Source organism: Sturnira hondurensis, unplaced genomic scaffold (assembly GCF_014824575.4).
Source record: "Sturnira hondurensis isolate 20B ecotype Veracruz unplaced genomic scaffold, ASM1482457v3 Scaffold0005329, whole genome shotgun sequence".
Classification (NCBI taxonomy): Eukaryota; Metazoa; Chordata; class Mammalia; order Chiroptera; family Phyllostomidae; genus Sturnira; species Sturnira hondurensis.
Window position 1 is genome coordinate 363,138 of NW_028077960.1, and position 20,836 is coordinate 383,973.

At 48.7% G+C, this 20,836-nt stretch overlaps 1 protein-coding gene across 2 annotated transcripts in view; it reads left to right on the top strand.

Moving 5' to 3' along the window:
* Positions 1–20,836, top strand: part of INSR (insulin receptor) — a 160,742-nt gene that overhangs the window by 83,280 nt on the left and 56,626 nt on the right. For both annotated transcript variants that reach the window (XM_037046955.1, XM_037046956.1), the window contains exons 3-5: positions 11,310–11,631; positions 17,582–17,730; positions 19,043–19,187. In XM_037046955.1, coding sequence (XP_036902850.1) covers positions 11,310–11,631; positions 17,582–17,730; positions 19,043–19,187 — 616 coding nt within the window. The remainder of the gene's footprint in view (positions 1–11,309; positions 11,632–17,581; positions 17,731–19,042; positions 19,188–20,836) is intronic.

The window sequence follows — 20,836 nt, forward strand, 5'->3', positions numbered from 1 at the left end:
CAGTCCTTACTGGGAGTCACCTAGTACAGAACCAGCCTAGAGAGCAAACTGCAGGAGCTACAAGGAGAGTTGAGAAACCTGGGGAGGGGGGGTGGGGGAGACTCAAACACAGCCTGCCTTGATCAGGTAGATAAACCTCAGTTAGGCAACAAGGAATTTGAATAACAAGGTTTTAAAAGATCATGGTAACAGATGTGGTGAAACTTTGTTCTTTGCAAGCAACACATTTTAAAGTGCCATTGGAATATTTAGAAAAACTAATCATCTGTTACATCTGAAAAAACCCCAAAACCAGTCCCCCAAACCTATCCCAATACATTCCAAAAAGCAATTATTGCAATGGCCGTAAATCTCTGTCTGAAAGTAGATGTAACTGGAAATTAATATTTAAAAGTTTAACCAAATAAGCATGCAAGGTTGACTCTTATCTTATGATAATTAATATAATTCTTACCTTTGTTCAAGGAGGGTCTCAGAACTGCAAATGTAGTGGTGTGGAGAATCTTAAACAATAGTACACAGAGACATCAGAATGAGACTGTGAGCAGTGGGACAGGTCTACACAGGAAGAGCGAAGTGATTAGTTAGCAGGAACTAACTGGTCAGAAAACAAACAAAACTGACCTGTTCAAGAGCTGGATGTTTGAGAGCTGCACTGCCTACTATGGTAGTCACTGGCCCCAGGAAAATTCACGTTTCTCAGTTACATCACCCAGATTTCTAGCACTTGGTGGCTACAGGTGGCTAGCGACTACTGAGCTGGGCAGCACGGACACAGAAATTTTCTGTCAACTCAGAAAGTTTATTTCTGCTGTTTGTGCTATTTGTGCTGCTTTAGCGGAAAGAATCTATTGTATGTGGTAACTAAGAAAAAGGGAGGAAAGGGAAGGAGAAGAAATATTACGTATAAAATTAAGAATGAAAAATGGAGATGTAACTTAAAATCCATAAAAATTAGTAAAGACAGCTCTGATATTCAATCATTTGGGAATAATAGTAAAATAATTTTATTTACTGATTTAAGTGTTTATCTTATTTGATCATTTCCTTTTGCAAAAACAGCTATACCAGCATCTCATGAGTTGTGCTGTTGTGCCATCATCAATTTTTTAAAAAGATTTTATTTATTTTTAGAGAGAGGGGAAGGGAAGGAAAAAAAGGAGAGAAACATCAATGTGTGGTTGCCTCTTCTGCGCCCCCTACTGGGGATCTGGCCTGAAATTAATGGGTTTCAGGGATGAATGGGTAACCCTTCGCTTTGCATTCCTGCACTCAGTCCACTGAGCTACACCAGCCAGGGCCATCATCAGTTTTTTACATCTTATTTTATATTGTTTTTTTCCATTACCATTTATCCCCTGCTCCCCACCCAGCACAATCACCACCCTGTTGTCCTAGTCCACAAGTCCTTTTTCCTTTTTGCTCCATTCTCCACCCCCAACCTTACCCACCTTAGCTGTTGTCCTGCTCCCTATCTATGAGTCTGTCACTGTTTTTGCTTGTTAGTTCATTTTGTTCATTAGATTCCCCATATGAGTGAAATCATATGGTATTTGTCTTTTCCTGACTGGACTATTTCACTCAGCATAATGTTCTCCAGGTCCAACCATGCTGCCTTCATTAATTTCTAAATAGCCTGTAAAATTCAAATTGGCTCAAGAAGCAGAAAACCTGAGTAGGCTGAAACTCAACAACATCTAAGAAGTTATTTCTATAGTTAATTGCCTAAAATGTGTATGTGTATGTACACAAATGAGGAAAAACTTTAGAAATATCCACAACCAACAAAAACCCCTGCACCTTAGCAAGTTAGTTTGCAGGAGTGGACTGGGGTGTTTGGAGGTGTGACTTAGCAACACAGCCACAGCCAGTTGTGGGTGGAAACCCGGACTCCACACCTCACACCCAGATTCTCCGAGTTTGAGCTCCTTGATTTCCTGTCTGCAGTTTCAAGGTGGAAACTTGGGAGTCATCCAAGTGATAAGTCCTGGTGGCCTCAGTTCCCTGATGGCATCAGAAGCCAGCCTCTTCCTCCTTGTTCCCTGTGCCCTTGCTTTCTCTAGTCCTCCACCAGAGAGCCAGCAGATTGGCCCCAAATATGGATCTGGTGGTATCTTTTTTGGTCATTCCCCCTGTGGTGCCGAGTCCCAGCCCCTCTGCTCCCTAACCTTTCTGTCTGACCTGGTCTCCCACAGCTTCTCCTCTGTACTTTGCCCTTTGCCTCTGAACTGCTGAAGGCAACCCTGGTGATTCATGCATTTGCATGGACTGTCCCTCTCCTGCTGGGATAAAGCCAGTCCCCTGTCCCCCCATCTTTTTTTTTGTATGAGCTTTATTGTGTACCTACTGTGTGCCTGGCTTTGGGATGCAGTAATAAGATAGCCAGGGCTCTCCCCTTTACAGGCTTACATATCTCTTTGTGCCTCTGAGAGCAGAGCAATGTCTCCATCTGTTTCTGCGTACCAGTGCCTAGGAACACCAGATCCAGGTGGGCCAGGGTGGGGAACAGGTGAGTTACATCCACAAGCCTAACTCCATGATGCCATACCCAGTCCCATTCTCCCTGGGAGACCTGGGTTTGAGTTTAGCACTTCTACTTGTTTAGCTGGTCTGGCTTTAGCAACACAGCCATTTTGTGCCTCAGTTCCCCATCAGTAATAGATGGTTATTTGAATAATAGGGTTAATAAGAACATATTAACCACTATGGGTTGAATGTTGTATTCTGCAAATGGAGTCCACATTTCAAAATATGTTCATGGTGGGGTGTAGGGGTTAGAGATAATGCTCGTTTGCTCCCTGTTTACTGGAATTGCAAAAACACGTGCCCCACACTAGTTTGACGTGCTCAAATGCACGGTGAACATTGGCTGGAGGACAGCCCCCAAAAAAGCATCCTGTAAATTTTCTTGAGAATGTAATTCTTGGGGGTAGAAATGGAGGGAGGTAAGGAGCACTGGCCGGATGGGGGTAAAAGACAGAGAACTGTACTTGAACAACAATTTAAATAAATAAATAAATAATAGTGAAAAATATATAATTCGTGAGTATGGATGGCCCTTGGTGTTCTGGGGAGTGGTGGGTGGACACACTGGGGGGTAGGTTACCAGAGGGTACTGTCCCCGGAGTGCGGACCCTCCCTCTCCCCTAGTCTAAGTGATGTTGCTACATCACTCCTATGAGCCGCTGCCCCTCTCAGAGCCTCGTGAGTGAGGCCTGAGGCGAGGGCGCCCCTCGGCCGCCTTTGGGGCTCTGCCAAGAGGTGACCCGATCTCCCCTGGGTCACAGTTCTGCGTGTGTAGCCCAAGCCGCCCGGTGAATGCTTGGGGCGGCCGGCACACTGGGGTCTCCTTTTCTTTCACTTTTTCCTAAGTGAAAGAAAAGTGCCATCCTTCGCAGGCCCGCCCTGCAGGGTCTGCACTCCCTAGAGGCCCTACGGGGCGTCTGGTTCAGAGTGCCCAGCAACTGTCACAACCCCCGCGCCAGTTGGGCGAGCGGTGTTCGAGCGCCGGGGCGGGGACAGCGTCTGGGCAGACTGTGCGCCCATTGGCCGAACGCGAGGGCGGTGCTGCGGCTACCGCCACCGCATGGCCCGGAATCCGCGGAGCGGAGTGTGAGGCGGGTTACCGGGGGCGTGGCCTCGCTGGTTCTAGTCCCCGCTCCCTCCAGAATGCAGTCACTGAATTGCTTGGAGCTGACCAATCCTGAGGCTACCTTAGTGGGCAGGCTTCCAGCCCGGCCTCCGCCCCTCCCTGGCTTGCGCACCCTTGTTTCTGCAAAGAACTTTTCGACTCTGGTCCAAAGGGCACGTGGACTGCAACTCTGCTCACTGTGGGGGCGGCACTGCGGGAGGAGGAGGGCGGCTTCAGGGACTCGCGTTCTTGCCGCTGTGCCCTGGGGATCCAGAGCTGAAAAGGCATGTGTTGACCACCCGTCCCGCTCCCCACCGCCTTTAAATCATTTACTAGATTGCAGTGGGAGGAATTTCGTACTTGGTGCTGTCTGCGCCAACCTCAGGCCTCAGTGTCCGGGCTGGGGTTGGAGGAAAAACCTTTGAATGGAAACAAAGTAAATTATTTTAAGGAGTTTGTAAAATTCGCATTTTCCGGGAGAGCCACGGAGTACTGTGGCACATGTGGTCTGCAGGCCCACAGGCAACTGTTGCAAGTGTTCCATTTGGAAATTTCTGGAAAGCCATAATTTTTGGAATAGTAACTCTTCAGTCTTTTTTTAAACTCCAGGCTTTGGAAAAGAATGAAACTAAATGTTATTAACATATGGAAACATTAATAATGATTTGGTTTTGTTTTTGTTTTGCTTATACCATGCAGCTTAGGAAAAACCAAACTGAACTTTAAAAGGCAAAGGGTAAAAGGGGCTGTATGTTTTTAGGCTCTGAGTTTGTCTTACCTGCTTTTCCTGTTGTCCCTCATCAGCAATGTTTTTTCCTGGTCTGGGTTTTGATCTAGGATCACACTTTAGTTTCCTTGATTGTTGGTTTTGTAATGAGGCAGAAATCATGTTAAGAAGTGCTGTGTAAAAGCTCTGGCTGCTGCCTGTAAGCTATTCGTACACAATTGCGACTGGAATATTTGGGGTAGAATTGATCAATAACACTTAGTCATTGTCTAGCAGAGGCTTTTAGAAAATATATTTTAAAATATGTGTTAGTTTTAAGAGAGTAATACACATAAATTGTCAACAATAAAAACCAAATTGTGCCCCCACAGACTCTTCTGGGCGCATCTCTGTGGTTCTCCCAGGGGAACATACGTCTCATCTCATCACATACGTGTTTTCCTCTGCCCCACCCCCATTTTAAGGTATGCTTTCCATACAGCAGAATTCACCCTTTCTGGTGTCAAGTTCTCTGAGTGTTGACTGCACAGCCTTGTAACCACCGCCTGGTGGTCTCATCACACCCCCCCGCCCCCCGGAATCTCACCATGCCCCTTTGGAGTCAGCGCCACGTGTCCACTGCCCTTACAGTTGTGCCCTCTCCAGAACGTCATATAAATGGGCTCACATGGTGGGGAGCTTTTGAGGTTAGCTTCTTACACAATGTAAGGCACTTGATATTCACTCACGTTGTTGCGGAAGTATCGCCCCCCCTTTTTTCCCTCTGTAGTGCTCATCATGAAGGTACAGCATTTGTGTATCCCCTAGCGAAGGGCACTTGGGTTGTTTCCCGTTTGCGGTGGTACGGATGTAGACACTGTAAACATTCCCATATGAGTGAACATGTTTGTTTTTCATGTAACCTGTGTAAACCTATAGGTTGCTTCGTAAGGGTAGGAAGTATACACGTAACTCTGTAAGAGACTGCCAAACTGTTTTATAAACTAGCTGTTCCATTTTTTTCTAAAATTTTATTTCTTTATTTTTAGACAGAGGGGAAGGGAGGAAGGAGAGGGAGAAAAACATCAATGTGTGGCTGCCTCTCATGTGTCCCCCACTGGGGAACCTGGGGCACAACCAAGGCGTTTGTCCTGGCTGGAACTCGAACCAGCAGCCCTTCCTTCGGTTCGCAGCCCGTGCTCAATCCACTGAGCCACACCAGCCAGGGCGTTCTTTGTATTCTCACTATGGATGTGTCTTTCCTTTTTCCACAAATGAGTGTTGCTCTGAACTCCCTTTTCTTACTTAGTGCTGTCTTGGAAGTGACTTCAGCACCAGGACACACAGAGTCTCCTCCTTTTTTAGAGCTGTGCCCCACTGAGTGAAGAGTGTCCTGGTTCAGGAGTCTGCGTGCACACTGCTGTCCTGGCTGCGGGCTGAGTCCTCCAAGTAGGAACTCTGGGCCACGTCGCTCTTGCCTCCTTTGCCTTGAGGTGCCTCTCTAAACAAGTTGGCCTTTCTGTCCCTCGATCATCTCTCTAGGGTCAGTGTTAATGGGAAGGGCGTTGTGCTTAGTTCACAGGGTTCAACTAGAGGGTTCTGACACCGCAGCCTCCTGCCCACTCCACCAATTTATTTGGAGGTCAGTTTTCAATTTTCTCAGCAAGATGTAGTGAAAAAGCCACTTGAGGTAAAAGTTCCAGGAAGGTGGTGTCAAGATGTAGTGAAAACCACTTGAGGTAAAAGTTCCAGGAAGGTGGTGTCTGCATCTCCTAGGAGACATGGAAGCCCCAGGGTTTTGGAAACTTTAGGAAGAATTGAGAAGAAAATGGGGCCAGCAGCCCAAAACAGGTTGGGGGTAGTAGGGGCAGGGGATGGGATGAACGGACAGACAAGGAACTTGTGTGTTTGGAGGGGAAGGTGCTTGCCATCTCCAGGGAGGTCTGAGTACATCTGCCCTGAAAGCTTGATGCACCTGACCTTGAAAGGTTGACGGCTGCTGCATTGTTTGGTGTTTTCTGAAAAGACCGCATCCTGTTTGGCAGAAACAGCACCGGAGTGGTGGACCTCTGGGCCTGGGATGCTGGGACTCATTTGTCTGGAGCAGAGAGCCGGGCCAGAGGCATGGGGAGAGCAAAGTTGGCCCTCCCTGTCTTGCATTGCAGTGTTTTTTCACCTTGCACAACACATAGTTTTCTTGATTCAGCCTGGAGGGGGCGTAGTGGCGAGGGGAGGCCACCCTGAGTGGCATTTCTATTAAATAAGAAAAAGTACTTGGAAACAGAGTGGGAGAGACATGCAGAGCTAGTCTACCATTATCCAAGTTTAACTTTCTCCTAAAGTTAAAAATGGCACTTAGGCAAAAAAACAGAAAGCAGGAAAGAACACCTGTCATCTTTTTTAAAACCCTTTAGTAAGGGGCAGGACGGTAAAGCCAAAGCATTTTCAGTCACTGGGATGGGATTGCAAAGTTAGACGTCGCTGCTCAATACCCTGTGGGCAATAAAACTGCCCTTTTTGGAGGTTACCTCTTCTGTTGGGTGAAATGACTTACAGCACATCTGTCTGTAAGGTGATGTGTGGCTTCCCTGAGTCGAGGCCCTAATAGAAACAGCAATTCCACCACAGTTAGGTCTCGTTGGGTAAAGGGTTGGCAACTGCTTTTGTAAATACAGTTTTATCGGACACAGCGGGGGTGGGGCCGCACTCAGGCTACAGCCACAGAGTGGACGAGTTGCAACAAAGACCGCATGGCCCGAAAACTTCCTGTGTGACCCTCTGCAGAACAAGTGTGCCAGCCCCCGTGCAGAAGAATGAAACAATTCTCAGCTCTTTAGACGGGGCTTCAGTGTGAGATATGAAAAGTCCCGTCTGTGGTCAGCCTTCGGCCTGTTTGCTGGCGTTGCATGATTTTCTTAGCATTGTCTGGTCTGGAAGGGTTATATGTTCAGGAAGTTTTTATTAGGTCTTTGATGACGCCTCCTCTGAAGTTAAGGCCTGAGCCTCAGATGCAGCCCCAGACCAGGAAACAGGCCCTTCCTGCTCTTACATGGGGCCTCCCCGAGGGTAGGGTTTGTGTGGGCCCTTCTATTGCTCCCTGCCGTTCAGTTTCAGCTTGTGTCCCTGCAGACAGACCCTTAAGAATGATGATGATAGTAGTAATAATGATGCCCATGGGAGCTGATACCACACCTACAGTGTGTCTGGCAGGGAATCCAGTGCTTTCCCCACATCATCTCATTTAGTTACGAGAAGGAGTTAAGGGACTGTTGTTATTACCCCCATTTTACAGACGGGAAAACCAAGGCTGCTGTTGGTTCTTTAAAGAAACCTTTATGGGGTTCCGGTGGGACATCAGGTGCTCCATTGCTAAAGCCAATCCCTCTCCCCCTGGACTGCATGGACTCTGAGGTTGACTTTGCCATCCTGCAAGCCCAGGAACACGAGGTTCAGAGCCCAGACGGTGAGGCTCCAGTTTGGGCTCCACTGTGGCTCTGCTGAGCCAGTTTTCTTGCCTCTGTGAAACGGAGCCCCTTCGCTGGGGTCTTTGTTTAGAAGTGAGTAAAGCGCTTATGGGTAGTACATGAACCCCAGAAAAAACTACACAGACATTGGTGGGTTAGCCCCCATCCTGCTCCTTAATTCTTTCTGGATCCATGGAGAAAATCAGAATAGGTACCTACACGTAGGTGCCTCAGATTTTGCATGTGGTTTGTAAGGATGTTTGTGGAGCTCCTGCAGCTGGGAGTTCTTGCAGGGATTCTTGAGCCATAAGCTCAAAGTCAGGAACTTGGAACTGTTCCAAATCCCTTCCTTTGCCTCCTCTGTGTCTAAGTGGACATGAGTCCACTGAGCTCCTGTCGGGCGCAAGGAGGGCCAGTGCTGTGAATGGTGCAGACATGGCCTGGCCCCCGAAACTTCCCTCTAGATAGAACCCGAAGGCGAAGCTCCCAGGTATGTGAGGGGCAGGAGAGAGGCCAGGGGGCTGTCACCTGAGGCTGGGAGGCCTCGGAGAAGCTGGCAGGTCCCAGACCACGTGAAGCTTCTTGGCCTTGGCAAGGAGTTTATTTTTACTCTCTAAGCCTCTGCTTTCCAGTGCAAGAGCCAGTGGCCATAAAATTAAAATTGAAATACAATTAGAAGTTTGGTTTCTCAGTAGAAATTGGAACCTGTGCACATTCTTGGCAGGAATGTGAAATGCTGCAGCCACTATGGAAAACAGCATGGTGGTTCCTCAAAAAATTAGAAATGGAATGAGGAGAGATTGGCACACCTATGCCCACAGCAGCGTTGTTCGTAATGGCCAAACAGTGGACGCAACCTAACCGTCCATGGGCCGGTGATGGATAGGCACAACCCGGTCCATCTGCACAATGGAATGTTATTCAGCCTCAAAAGGAAGGAAATTTTAACACACGATGGACCCTGAGGACATTACACTCAGTGAGATACGTCAGTCACAGACAACCGACGAAGGCTGGGGGAGTCCCCCCACAGGAAGTCCCTGGAGGAGTCAGATCCTCAGAGACAGAGAGGAGATGGCAGGAGCCAGGGGCTGGGGAGTGAGTGTGTGATGGAGGCAGGGTTTCAGTTTGGGAGGATGAGCAAGTCCAGGGGGCGGACGGTGGGGGCTGGTCGTCTGGTAATGTGAATGTGCTTAATGCCACTGAACTGCACGCTTGAAATATAGAGGGTGGCAAATTTTATGTCATGTGTATTTTGCCATAGCTAAAAAAACTGTGATTTCTCATTGCATTAACCACAGTCAACAGACAGCCACAGGGGAGAGGGGGCTCCCACGTTGGATGGGCAGTGCACAGACTGAGGACAGTTCTGGTATCGCAGGAAGTTCTGTCAGACTGTGCTGCTCATATGTGAGTGTGCCTTCAGGGGACACTTCTGTTCCTTGTGTCTGGTTAGTGGGGTGCACTCGGGCTGTTCACTGCAGCCGTCAAAAAGCCTGTGGATTTGGAGCAAATAACACTCTGCAGTGTCCAGGTCGTGCTTCAGGCCATGCAGGGAGCGAGTGGAGAAAGCGCCTCCGAGGATGGGCCCTGCTGTGGCTGAGGTCTGTCCAGCCGCAGAGTAGCCATCTGCCCATGACTGTCTGGGAAGGAAGGGCTGGTCATTGTGGCCCAGGCCAGATGCCAAGGGACCGAAATCAAGGGGTAATTAGGAAGCAATGAAGTCGTGAGACAGGGGGAGGAAGAGGGTGTGTAACAAGCTGCTAGAGGAAGCCAGGAGAGAATCCAGACTTCTGCTCTGGTTGGTGTGGCTCAGTTGGTTGGGCGTGGTCGTGAAGTGAAAGGTCGCCGGTTCGATTCCCTATCAGGGCATATGCTTGGAGTGTAGGTTTGGTTGCAGTCAGGGTGTGTTCAAGAGGCAACTGATCATGTGTTTCTCTCTTGCATCGGTGCTTCTCTCCCTCCCCCTCTCTAGAATAAATAAATAAACAAATAAATAAAACCTTTAAAACAATAGAGTTCAGCCTCCTGTGGACAAGTTCAGTTGCACGAAATGAGAAATGTCCTCCGGCCACAAAACCCATGCTCTGCCACTGTCTACAGGGCCCTCTCTTTCCTGCCCGTTCGTTACCTCCTTCCAGCTGCAGCAGGAACGTCACCTCCTCACCTCCAGCTGGTGTGTGCTGTGTACCCAATTGCACGTGCGTGTGTTTGAGGAACTCATGTGTCTGCTCCATGAGACAGCGCTCTGCAGGCGGCGTCTGTGGTCCTGCAGTGGCCACAGTGTCCAGACCAGTGTAATCACATCTGTTGAAGCAATAAGTGACCATTGGGCAATTTGCTTAGTCTTCTTGTGCCTCAGTTTCCCCGTGTGTAAACAGAGAAAACAGAGACAGTAATATATCTGTTTACACCAGCACTGCGGATGTGAGTTCAGCTGGCTTGCTGAAGCCGATTGTTTGGTTTTCAGGAAACTTGTGAACCAGTTGTTAAACAAGTTGTTATTAAAATTTAAGTAACATAAGCTTACAATGAATAAAGTTATGTTAAAAACAAAGATCATGAATTCTGGAAACTCCCTGCACCCTGACATCCTTGCTCTGGTCTTCTGTTCGTAGTCCCTTCTCACCCGCAGTTTCTCTTTCCCTGTTTTCAGTGACCTGGGGTCCAAAAATGTTACAGAAAATTCCGGAATCAGGCAATCATAAGTCTTAAATTGTGCACTGTTCTGGACAATGTGCAATCTCCCGCCAGCCTGCTCAGCCCCTCCCGAGACGTGTCTGTCCCCTTTGCTCAGTGTCTCCATGGGGGACATGGTCCCTGCTCAGTGGTCGCTGGGCAGTGCCCCCATCACCAGGTCAGCCGTCGTGGTGCCTCGCAGAACTCATGTTCACATGACCCAGTTTTACCGCAGGAAGCCACACCCACACAGCTCTCACTACAATACATTGTCGTTCTCTTTTATTCGTTACTGTTGTTAATCTCTTGCTGTGCCTGGTTTGTAAATCAAACTTTACCATCAGTATCTGTGCACAGGAAAAAAACATCGTATGTGTAGGACTGGGCACTATTAAGATTTTAGGCATCCACTGGCTATCTTGGAACGAATCCCTCACAATAAGGGGGACCCAACCTTGCTTATGCTTTTGAGGTTATTTGCTGCTATTGTATCTTTATGGTGGAGATTCTGTTTATGGTATCATGTATGTATCTCACCGGCTCTGTGTTCAGTCACCTTAGGTTGCATTTACACCGTGGAAATTGGCCAAAAGTACCAGTCAGAGCCTCTTGTAAAGTGGTTGCTAAGCATGTAAAGCACACCACTGGCGTGGGGGCTTAAATGAGTTCATGCTTTTGTTAACAGTTTTGTGCCTGAGGAGCAGCGCTTGCCGTGGAGGTGAGGCTGCTGTTACTATTCTGCTTGGCTCGCACTCCCCGATCCAGCATTGCTGTCTGTGCAGACAGGAGCTGGGCAGCCACTGACCTGCTGTTTCCTCCTTCTCTCCAGTCTGCCCGACCGTCTGCAAGTCACACGGCTGCACTGCCGAGGGCCTCTGCTGCCACAGCGAGTGCCTGGGCAACTGCTCGGAGCCCGACGACCCCACCAAGTGTGTGGCCTGCCGCAACTTCTACCTGGATGGCAGGTGCGTGGAGACCTGCCCACCTCCATACTATCACTTCCAAGACTGGCGCTGTGTGAACTTCAGCTTCTGCCAGGACCTGCACAATGCATGCAAGAACTCTCGGAGGCCAGGCTGCCATCAGTATGTCATTCACAACAACAAGTGCATCCCCGAATGTCCCTCTGGCTACACGATGAATTCCAGCAAGTGAGTTCTGGGTGTGGGTTCTGGGGGTGGGAACAACAAAAGTGTGAGGGAACCTGGGGTTGGTGATGCAGGTGCCCCTGTTAAAGCTGTGGCAGGTTGGACTCTATGGCTGCAAGGACCAGGGTAGGCTTGGGTCTCCTGCGTGCTGTGTCTGCCTCCTGTTTTGGCCCTAGCCTTTGCAGAACAAGTTGATAAACTGTCTCTGTCAGGGGCGGGAGAGTAAGTATTTTGGGATCTTGCACATGACTTTTAAAGTTTCCTGTGGCTGGCTTTGGGAATACAAGGCACACAGACAGAAGTCCTTGGCTTCCTGTGGTGTCTTTCACATTTATGGGGCCGTCTCCAGCGTTGTGACTTCCAGGCTGTTTCATCCAAAACGGAGCTCAGGTTTTTTATGTTTCTTCTGATCGGGAGCTGGACAGTAGGCTGAGGTCAGCCCACGGCACAAGATGGGGAGACTCAGTTCTTCATTATCCCTGGGCTTTGCTGTCCTTTGAGGCAAAGTGCCATGAATCCATTTCCTACTGTTTGGGTGACAAAGAGCAGCGTTTTCGTTCTTCACTGCAAGTCAGAAGGCCTGCACCCGTTGCAGACTTTTTGTTCATGGTGTTAGCTTCTTAGATGAGCTAGCTTGATTTTTTAGGGCTGTGATCAGGTTTTAAAAAACCTGTTTCCTGGTTTTTGTGTTGTGGGTTTTAAAAAAAGCCTCCACAGAAACAAATTAGAAACAGATTCACGCAAAGGGGCCTTGAGCCGACCTGCTTACGTAAAAACTCCTCCTCTTCAGACTTGAGAATTAGCCAAGCGAGAGTGTTCTGGGGCCAGTTTTGTTTTCCTGGGAGGGGAGGGTGCGGAAGACAGTCTACATTTCAGTGCTTACCAGCCTGTTTTCGAGTGTTTGTGAAACCTGCAAGTACACTGTGTTTTATTAGTTTTTGACAAAAACCTATCCTGTGGCTTTGTTAACCAAAAATAGGCAACTATAAATCACTTTGCATGCCAGAGAGAGCTATTTTTTTCTTTTGGGGGCCTAAGTTTATCAGTAAGGTTGGGGAAATGACTATTTCATTTTGATTCGTTTTCTGTTTTTTTGTTTTTGTTTTTAATATTTTATTTATTTATTTTCAGAGAGAGGGGAAGGGAAGGAGAGAGGGAGAGAAATATCAATGTGTGGTTGCTTCTCGTGCATCCCCTGCTGGGAACTGGCCCCTGCTGGGAACTGGCCTGAAACCCAGGCATGTGCCCTAACTGGGAATTGAACCGCAATCCTTTGCTTCGCAGGCCTGCGCCCAATCCACTGAGCTAAGCCAGCCAGGGCTGTTTGTTTTTTATTAACATCTTCTGGTAAGATGTTTGTTTAAAAGACATTGACTTTAAGCCCTGGCTGGCGTAGCTCAGTGGATTGAGCGCAGGCCTACGAACCAGACGATCGCGGTTCGATTCCCAGTCACGGCACATGCCTGGGTTGCAGGCCGGTTCCTTGCAGGCTAACTACCAGCAGGGGATGCACAAAAGGCAACCATACATTGATGTTTCTCTCCCTCTCTCCTTCCCCTCTAAAGATAAATAAATAAATAAAATTTAAAAAAAAAGACATTGACTTTAAATACAAGATTCACCAGAACAGACCCGAGAAGCAGAGCAACCCCGTTGACGTTCTCCAGGTGGCGCAGGGGCCCTGAAACGCAGGCCTCTGAGGAAGGGGTGCGTGTCCAGCGACGCTGGCCGCCTTTGCTGAGAGAGTGCGAAGTGAGCGATGCTTATTAAGACTCATTATAGCACAGTTTTACTTAGAAGGTTTATAAAAAACTAATATTTTTCCTTCTGAAACTTTCATTTTATGGAAGACGTTAGCTTTGGTGCATTTTCTAGTGTGGTTTGATGTCGAGGAGGACCAGGTGTGCTCTTTTCCCTTCTTGTGGCCATTGCAGGAAATGGTGCTTGGTGTTTTCAGAGCAGAGATGTGGGGCACATGTGGAATCACATAGAATCACGTGGAGTCATGCGGAATCACAGGGTCGCTCCCAGACACCTAGGGGGAGCAAGGCGTGGTCTTCACTGAGATGAGGAGAACTCTGTATTGGGGGCGAGTTTTCAGTGTGTGGCGGATGCGGGGGGTTCCTGTTCCCTCCCCCTAGAATGCTCTGCTCCTTGATCTTTGCATGGCTGGCTTCTCCTTGTCATGCAGGTCACAGCTTGCAAGTTACTTCCTCTGCGAGTCCTGCCCTATCTGACCACCCTGTCGGAATTAGCCATCCAGTTGCTCTTTGGCATATCACCCAGTTTTAATTTTTTGGTGGCATCTACCACTAGTTGGAATTGTAATTATCAGTTTATTAATGTTCCCCAGCTTCACTATACACTTTCCAAAGGTATCAGTTAGCTCCTCCCACAGAGCAGACCAGCCCAGCACTCATTTATGATTTCCGATGGTTGACGGTGGGTTTGTTTGGCATGGGCAGGGTCAGCCCTGACCGATGGCATGGGATAGCCTCCCTCCATGTGGTTTCTCATTCTGACAGCGAGGAAGGACGTGCTCCAATGGGCAAGTACTTTTCAAGCCTCTGCTGGCAACACATTTGCTAATATCCCGTCAGCCAAAGCAGTGCATCTGGCCAAGCCCAGATCCACTGGATGGAGAAACAGATCCTGCTTCCTGATGGGAAGCCTGAAAAGAACGTGTGGCCATTTGCTGTGTCCCACAGTGGCAGCCAGTGGTCTACTCATTCTTGTGGGCCTGTGGCGGAGTGTAGGCATTGGCAGCAGGCCAGAGAGGGAACGTTTTAGCTCCGAAGGCCACGTGGTCTCTGCTGCACCTCCTCCACCCTGATGGTGTGGGGACAGCCGTGGATGACCCTTGAACCAGTGGCTGTGGCTGCGTGTGACATTATTTTCGGCAACAGGTGGCCTGCTGGCCCTGGCACATGGGCGGTGGTTTCGGGATCCCTAGCTTAGAGCGTCACCTGCCACGTAGTGTTCAGTGAGTGGCCATGGAGCCAACGGAAGGACCCAGTAGTTGCAGAACTAGCAGAAGGACCAGAACATTTGGTTGCCACTCAGCCTTTACTTCAGCTGCTCTGACATCAGCGGGGTGCACTGCACTGTCAGGGGACACTGGCCTCCTGGATTCGAGTCACACCATAGGTTGCAGGCTCTGTCCTCTGCAAGACTACCCTCACTTCAGACGCTAGTCACACTTCGGGGTCCTTAGGCTGCCTATACCTCTGGTCAACTGGCTATAAACTTGGGGCCCCCCACAAGCCCTTGTATTCAGCAGTTCGTTGGAACAACTGACAGAACAAAAGTAAAGCTGAGCTGCAGCTGGTGCCCCGCCCCCCCCCCNGGGCCCCCCCCCCCCCCCCCCCCCCCCCCCCCCGCGGAACGCTCGAATGAGCAGAGCATGCGCAGATCGCTTGCAGTGAGCTGTGCTGGCACCATGCCCACCCAGCCCCTGCTTATTGCTGGGCTAGCCCTCATGGTTCTGATTATGGCCCCTGGATGCACTTCAGAAAGAAACCTCAGGGAGCTCTGACAAACAGATTTATTACTCACAGATTCTGGAGGGTACATGGTATGCCCAAGAGCCAGGCCTTGGGCAGAGAGGAGACAGTGGGAAGAAGAGGATGGGGGAGGGGGGAGCAACCTGGGGCTTAGCCTTTGATAGGGCCTGAGGGAGGTGTCTAAAGTTTCCTGGGTTCTCTCCTTTTTTATTAAAAATTTTTGTTTATTGATTGATTTTAGAGAAAGAGGAGGGGGAGGAGAGAGAGAGAGAGATCAATATGTTGTTCCATTTACCTATGAGTTCATTGGTTGATCTCTGGGTTCTCTCTTTATTGTCAAATTTAAAGCCTAAGAGCAGGAATCAGAGTCCAGGAAGAAAGAAGCAGGGCCATCCCAGTGGTCAGTTATCTGGGTGACCCAGGGCTTTCTACAGGAGGCGCCTTCGTGGACAGAGAGCCTGATTCCTTATCTGGTTGTTTTACCAGTAGCTGAGTCATGGGACTGGCATTGTGCTTGTTCACGATGGATGTCTCCTGAAGTGGACGCCTCGGCTGGAGGAAGCGCAGTGTGAAGCGTACACCGTGTCCTTACAATTACAGCTTTGTTGTTAAGGATGCACGTAGGGCGAGGTCTGGGACCCTCGCTGACCTGGAGCTCCCGTGCCTTCCCAGAACCAGGAACATCACCCTCCCAGCAAGTGGATGTGTTCAGCAGCCAGAAATGTCCTCTGAGCTTTTACTGGGTTTCATTACATAGCTGTGATCCATGGTTCACATGGTAACCAGGAGCTTCCTTGGCCGCATGATGGAACTCCATCTCCAGTCCCCTCCTCTCTCTTGAGGTCAAGTGGCTAAAAGACCCAACCCTCCAATCACGTAGTTGGTCTTTCTGGTGACCAGCTCCATCTTGAAGTTATGTAGGGACCACCACAGGCCACTCAGTTAGCACAGCACAGGTGCTGCTACACTCAGGAAGTTCCAAGAGCTTTTGAAGTTCTGTGCCAGGACCTGGGACAAAGACCAGCTGTGTTCTTTATTTTACCACTGCTGCAAGATCATTCTGAAGAATCGGAATATACAGGCATGTGGAAATAACAGTGGCAGTGAAACCCGTAATAAAAAGCCATCACCTTAGCAGTGACAAATACATTTTCTTTTCTATGTACCGAGTGCTTAGGTGGTATATATCATATAGGCTACATCTCAAGGGTGGGTGCTGTCATTCTGTCCACTTAACAAATGAGGAAACTGAGACTTTGAGAAATTAGCAGTTGGTATTGTTGAGGTTGTGTGTGTAACCAAACCCCAACTCAAACTGGCTGAAGCAAGATTAAAGGAGTTTATTGGTGCCTGTAACCAAAAGGTTCAGGGAATAGCTTCAGATACAGCTGTAACCAGAGGCTTGTGATAGACACAATCACTTTCTTTTCCATCCTTGGTTTTCTTTCTCTCTCCATTGGTTTTTGTTCTCAAGCAACCTCTCCCCAGCTTCTTGCCCCAGTCTCACAGTATAGCAGTATCTTCGTAGATACCCCAGAAGGAGGACAATGTCTCCTTCCAGGAAGCTCCAGCCAAATGCTGACTGCATTGACTTGGTGTGTCTGAGCCCTTGAGATATCTCGAATGTGGTGCCTAGCCCAGCATGGATCCTGTGTCCTGCCTGGACCCTGCCAGGAGAGCTGTGCCAGCAACAGCTGATTGACACAGAGACCTCATGCAGGGGAGGGTGCCCAAAGGGTTCCTGGGGACTGTAGAGTTGAGGACATCAGGCCACAGGCAGGTGAAGCCAAAGTCTACCCCCAGCCACCCTTCATCAGACCTGAGGTCCCGTTTCAACCGCGGTTGTGGCAGACCCCGCACACAACGAGCATGCTGAGAGTGACAGCCTCAGCTCTACCTCACTGGGGAGAAGCGCAGTTCTGCCATTTCGGCACAGTAGCAGAGTGGTCCCAAGTAAGGCCCATCAGCTCGGTGTGGTAGTGGGAGTCCTGTCTCCACAGGGTAGAAGATAGTTCTTTCTCCAAGGGGTGTGGTGTGAACCCTGTCAGTCTGGAGCAGAGCAGGAGCCCTGTCACGTCGGGGAGGTAGCATTGGTCCCCTGGGCCATGCTGCAGGACCCACTGCTGCGGAGAAGCAGGATGAGTCTGCTGTTGCAGACAGTGGTTTTTACCTGGGGCCGGTCGCCCTCCTCCCTCCAGGGGGATGAGTCTGAAGACATTTTTGATGGTCATTCTTTGGGTGGGGGTGGAATTGGGAATCAGTGGGTGGAACACATGTAACGCATGGGGCAGTCCCACAGTGCAGCGTTCTCAGGGCCCAGGTGTTAATTGTGCTGTGGGTGTAGTACCTACTTTAGGCTGATGGTGGCAGTCTTGTGTTGCTTGGGACTCTGTGCAACATGCTGTCTGTGTATCTAGACCCTGACCCCTCTCTTTCCACTTTTTACTCAGCTTGATGTGCACTCCGTGTCTGGGCCCCTGTCCCAAGGTCTGTCACCTCCTAGAAGGCGAGAAGACCATTGACTCGGTGACGTCTGCCCAGGAGCTCCGAGGCTGCACCGTCATCAATGGGAGCCTCATCATCAACATTCGAGGGGGCAGTGAGTGCTGGCCGGTGGCTTGTTGGGGTCCACGTTCCCTAGGAGGGGAGAGGGAAGATGGTCTAGACTTTGCTGGTCTAGACTTTGCTTTCTACCTCTCAGGTTATTTTAAGCCCATCCCGGGTGGTTCCTAGATCAGCGGAGCCACCCAGACATTTGCTTCCAAACCTGAAATTCACAGCTTCATGCGGTCTCACTGTCCCCACTGAGAAGAGATTATGAATGTCCACATTGGTAGCCAAAACATCAGGAATTTACATTTTTATTTTTTATCCTCACCTGAGGATTTGTCATTGCCCTCTCTCTCTCTCTCTCTCTCTCTCTCTGTCTGTCTCTCTCTCTCTTGACATCAGTGTGAGAGAGAAACATCGACTGTTTGCCTCCTATATGTACCCTGACCAGGGATGAAACCTGCAACCTACGAATGTGCCCTGACTGGGAATTGAACATGCAGCCTTCCAGTGTATAGGACAAGGCTCCAACTAACTGAGCCACACCAGCCAGGGCAGGAATTTGTGTTTTTAACAAGCAGGCAACATGCCCTATTTCATAGCTGGGGCCATGTGTCCAGAAATACTATTGCAGGCTAAAAGACATTCCTCTGTGTATTTATTCAGCAAACATTTGCAAAACATCAGGCAGTCTTTGCATGATGAATCTTGCAAACAAGCAACTCAACTTAGGATGTAAACTCAGGTAGTGGTCCTACTATGAAGGAAGCAAAGTGGAATGACAGAGGGAGGGGATGGGTAACCTTTTCTTATAAGGGACCACATAATAAATATATTCAGCTTTGCATGCCAGAGGGTGTCTATCATAATTACTCAGTTCTGCCCTTGTAGAGAACATGTGAACAAATGGGTGTGCTCTGTGCCAATAAAACTTTATTTGGAAAGCAGACTGGGCTTGGCCAGTTGTCTAGAGTTTGCAAACCTCTGAAACACAATAAGAGGTTGCTGTTTTAGAATTCTCCGGTCAGGGGAGCTGTGTTTTGAGTTGGTAGTGTTATACACTAAGCACATGGGTGGGAGAGTGATGTTCTGGGAAGGAGAGGCAGCAGGCAAAGTCCTGAGGCAGAAGCTTACCTGGTCTGTCAAGAGAATGGTGCAGAGGTTCACGTGTCTGGAATGGGGGGAGCAGGGTACAAGGTGGAGGACTTGCTGACCCCATGGTAAGGGCTTTGGATTCTCTTTTAATTATGATTCATTTTGAGTAGGACATGTCAGCATGTGACTTAATTCCTTACCATGGGAAATTAAGGGAAGATTAAAATATTTGTATAAGATTCACTGATATTCTCTCTTTTCCGTAGACAACCTGGCAGCTGAACTGGAGTCCAACCTTGGCCTCATTGAAGAAATTTCAGGGTATCTGAAAATCCGCCGCTCCTATGCTCTCGTGTCACTTTCCTTCTTCCGGAAGTTACGTCTGATTCGGGGGGACACCTTGGAAATCGGGTATGTGGCCCGGCTTTGTGGCTGTGGTCTGAGCAGTAACTAGGAAGTTTGTATGTTATAAAAAGTTAGGGGTTTTGTCAGGACAAGACGAATGAAGAAAGTGAGTGTGTGTGCACGTATACACACACATACAGAGAACGTTATTCAGGCATATTATTTGTAAAAAGGAATGAGATCCTGCCATTTGGTGGCAACATGGATCGACCTAGAGGGCATTATGCTGAATGAAACAAGTCAGAGAAAGGTGAATCATGTATGATCTCACTTACGTGTAGAGTCCAATAAAACCCAAAAGATCCCAGATACAGAAACCAGATTGGTGGTTGCCAGAGGCAAGGTTGGGGTTTGGGGAGAGGATGAGTGAAATGGAGGAAGGTGGTCAAAAGGTGCAAACTTCCAGGTATGGAGTGAGTGCTGGGGATGCACTGTGTGCAGCGTGGTGACGCAGTTAGCAACACTGTAGCATGTGTTTAAAAGTTGCGAAGAGAGTGGATGTTAATTAACACTCCTCACCACAAGAAAAAAATATTTTTAAACTGTGTGAGGTGATGGATGTTAGCTAAATTTAGTGTTCTAATAATTTAGTGTTTGTAATATATATGCGAAATTGTTATATACATAAAACTAATTAATATTAGATGTTAGTTATATTGCCATAAAACTGGGGGAAACAGAAGAACTTGGGGTTTTCCTGCTGTGATATAATTGACATATAACTTTTTATTATTTTTTTATTTTTTATTTTGATTGTTGTTCAAGACATAGAACATTATGTTAGTTTCAGGTGCACGACATGATGATTCCGTATTTGTACACATTGTGAAATGGTCCCACAGTTAGTTCCGTTAACATCCATCACCACACACAGCAACAAAAAAAATATTTTTTCTTGCAATGAGAACCGTTAAAACCTATTCCAATGTTCAGTACAGTATTGTTAGCCACAGTCACCATGCTGTAACTTAGGGGTTTTTAAAGCCAAAAAACATCTATTAGGAGGATGTGCCTGGCGCCCCTCGAAAGGAAGGAATATGTGCAGGACTGTGTTTGAAGGTCCAGCAAAGGAAAGTGATGCCTGTCTTACCATCTGTTGGAAGTCGCGGGGGGACAGCCTCACTGTGTGCCCTCCTGGGGCGCCAGCTAGAATGAAACAGGGCGTCCAGCTCTCCGGACTTCACTGGGAATTGGAGGGCAGGCTTGACCAGGACCCTTTGATTGCTGCGTCCAGAACCTTCTCACATCCTGGTCCCGTTGCTGTTGATTGCACCTGTTCCTCTGTGAAATCTCATCTCCTCTGGCCCGTGGGGCTCTAACTCCCCAGGATACTCTGCTGGCCTCCTGGATCTCCTCCCTCATTCCTCTCCCAGCTCCCTTTTGCCAGTTGGTGTCCTGGGCTCCCAGACTCAGCCATCTCTCTAGTGATCTCTAGTGCTGAGACCTTTAGCCCTGGCTTACCACCAAGTCTGTCCCCAGCCAGGTGACCCCCAGCAGCCTCAAATTTAGCAGATTCACCCCCAGTCTTCTCGGATTTGATCCTTTTGAAGTCTCACTAACTCTATTTCAGTTAGTGAAACAACAGAAATCCAGACTAGCCATGTTTCATGCAGATTGAGGTGGACTCCTGGGCCAGAAGTCTGAGGAAGGCCATC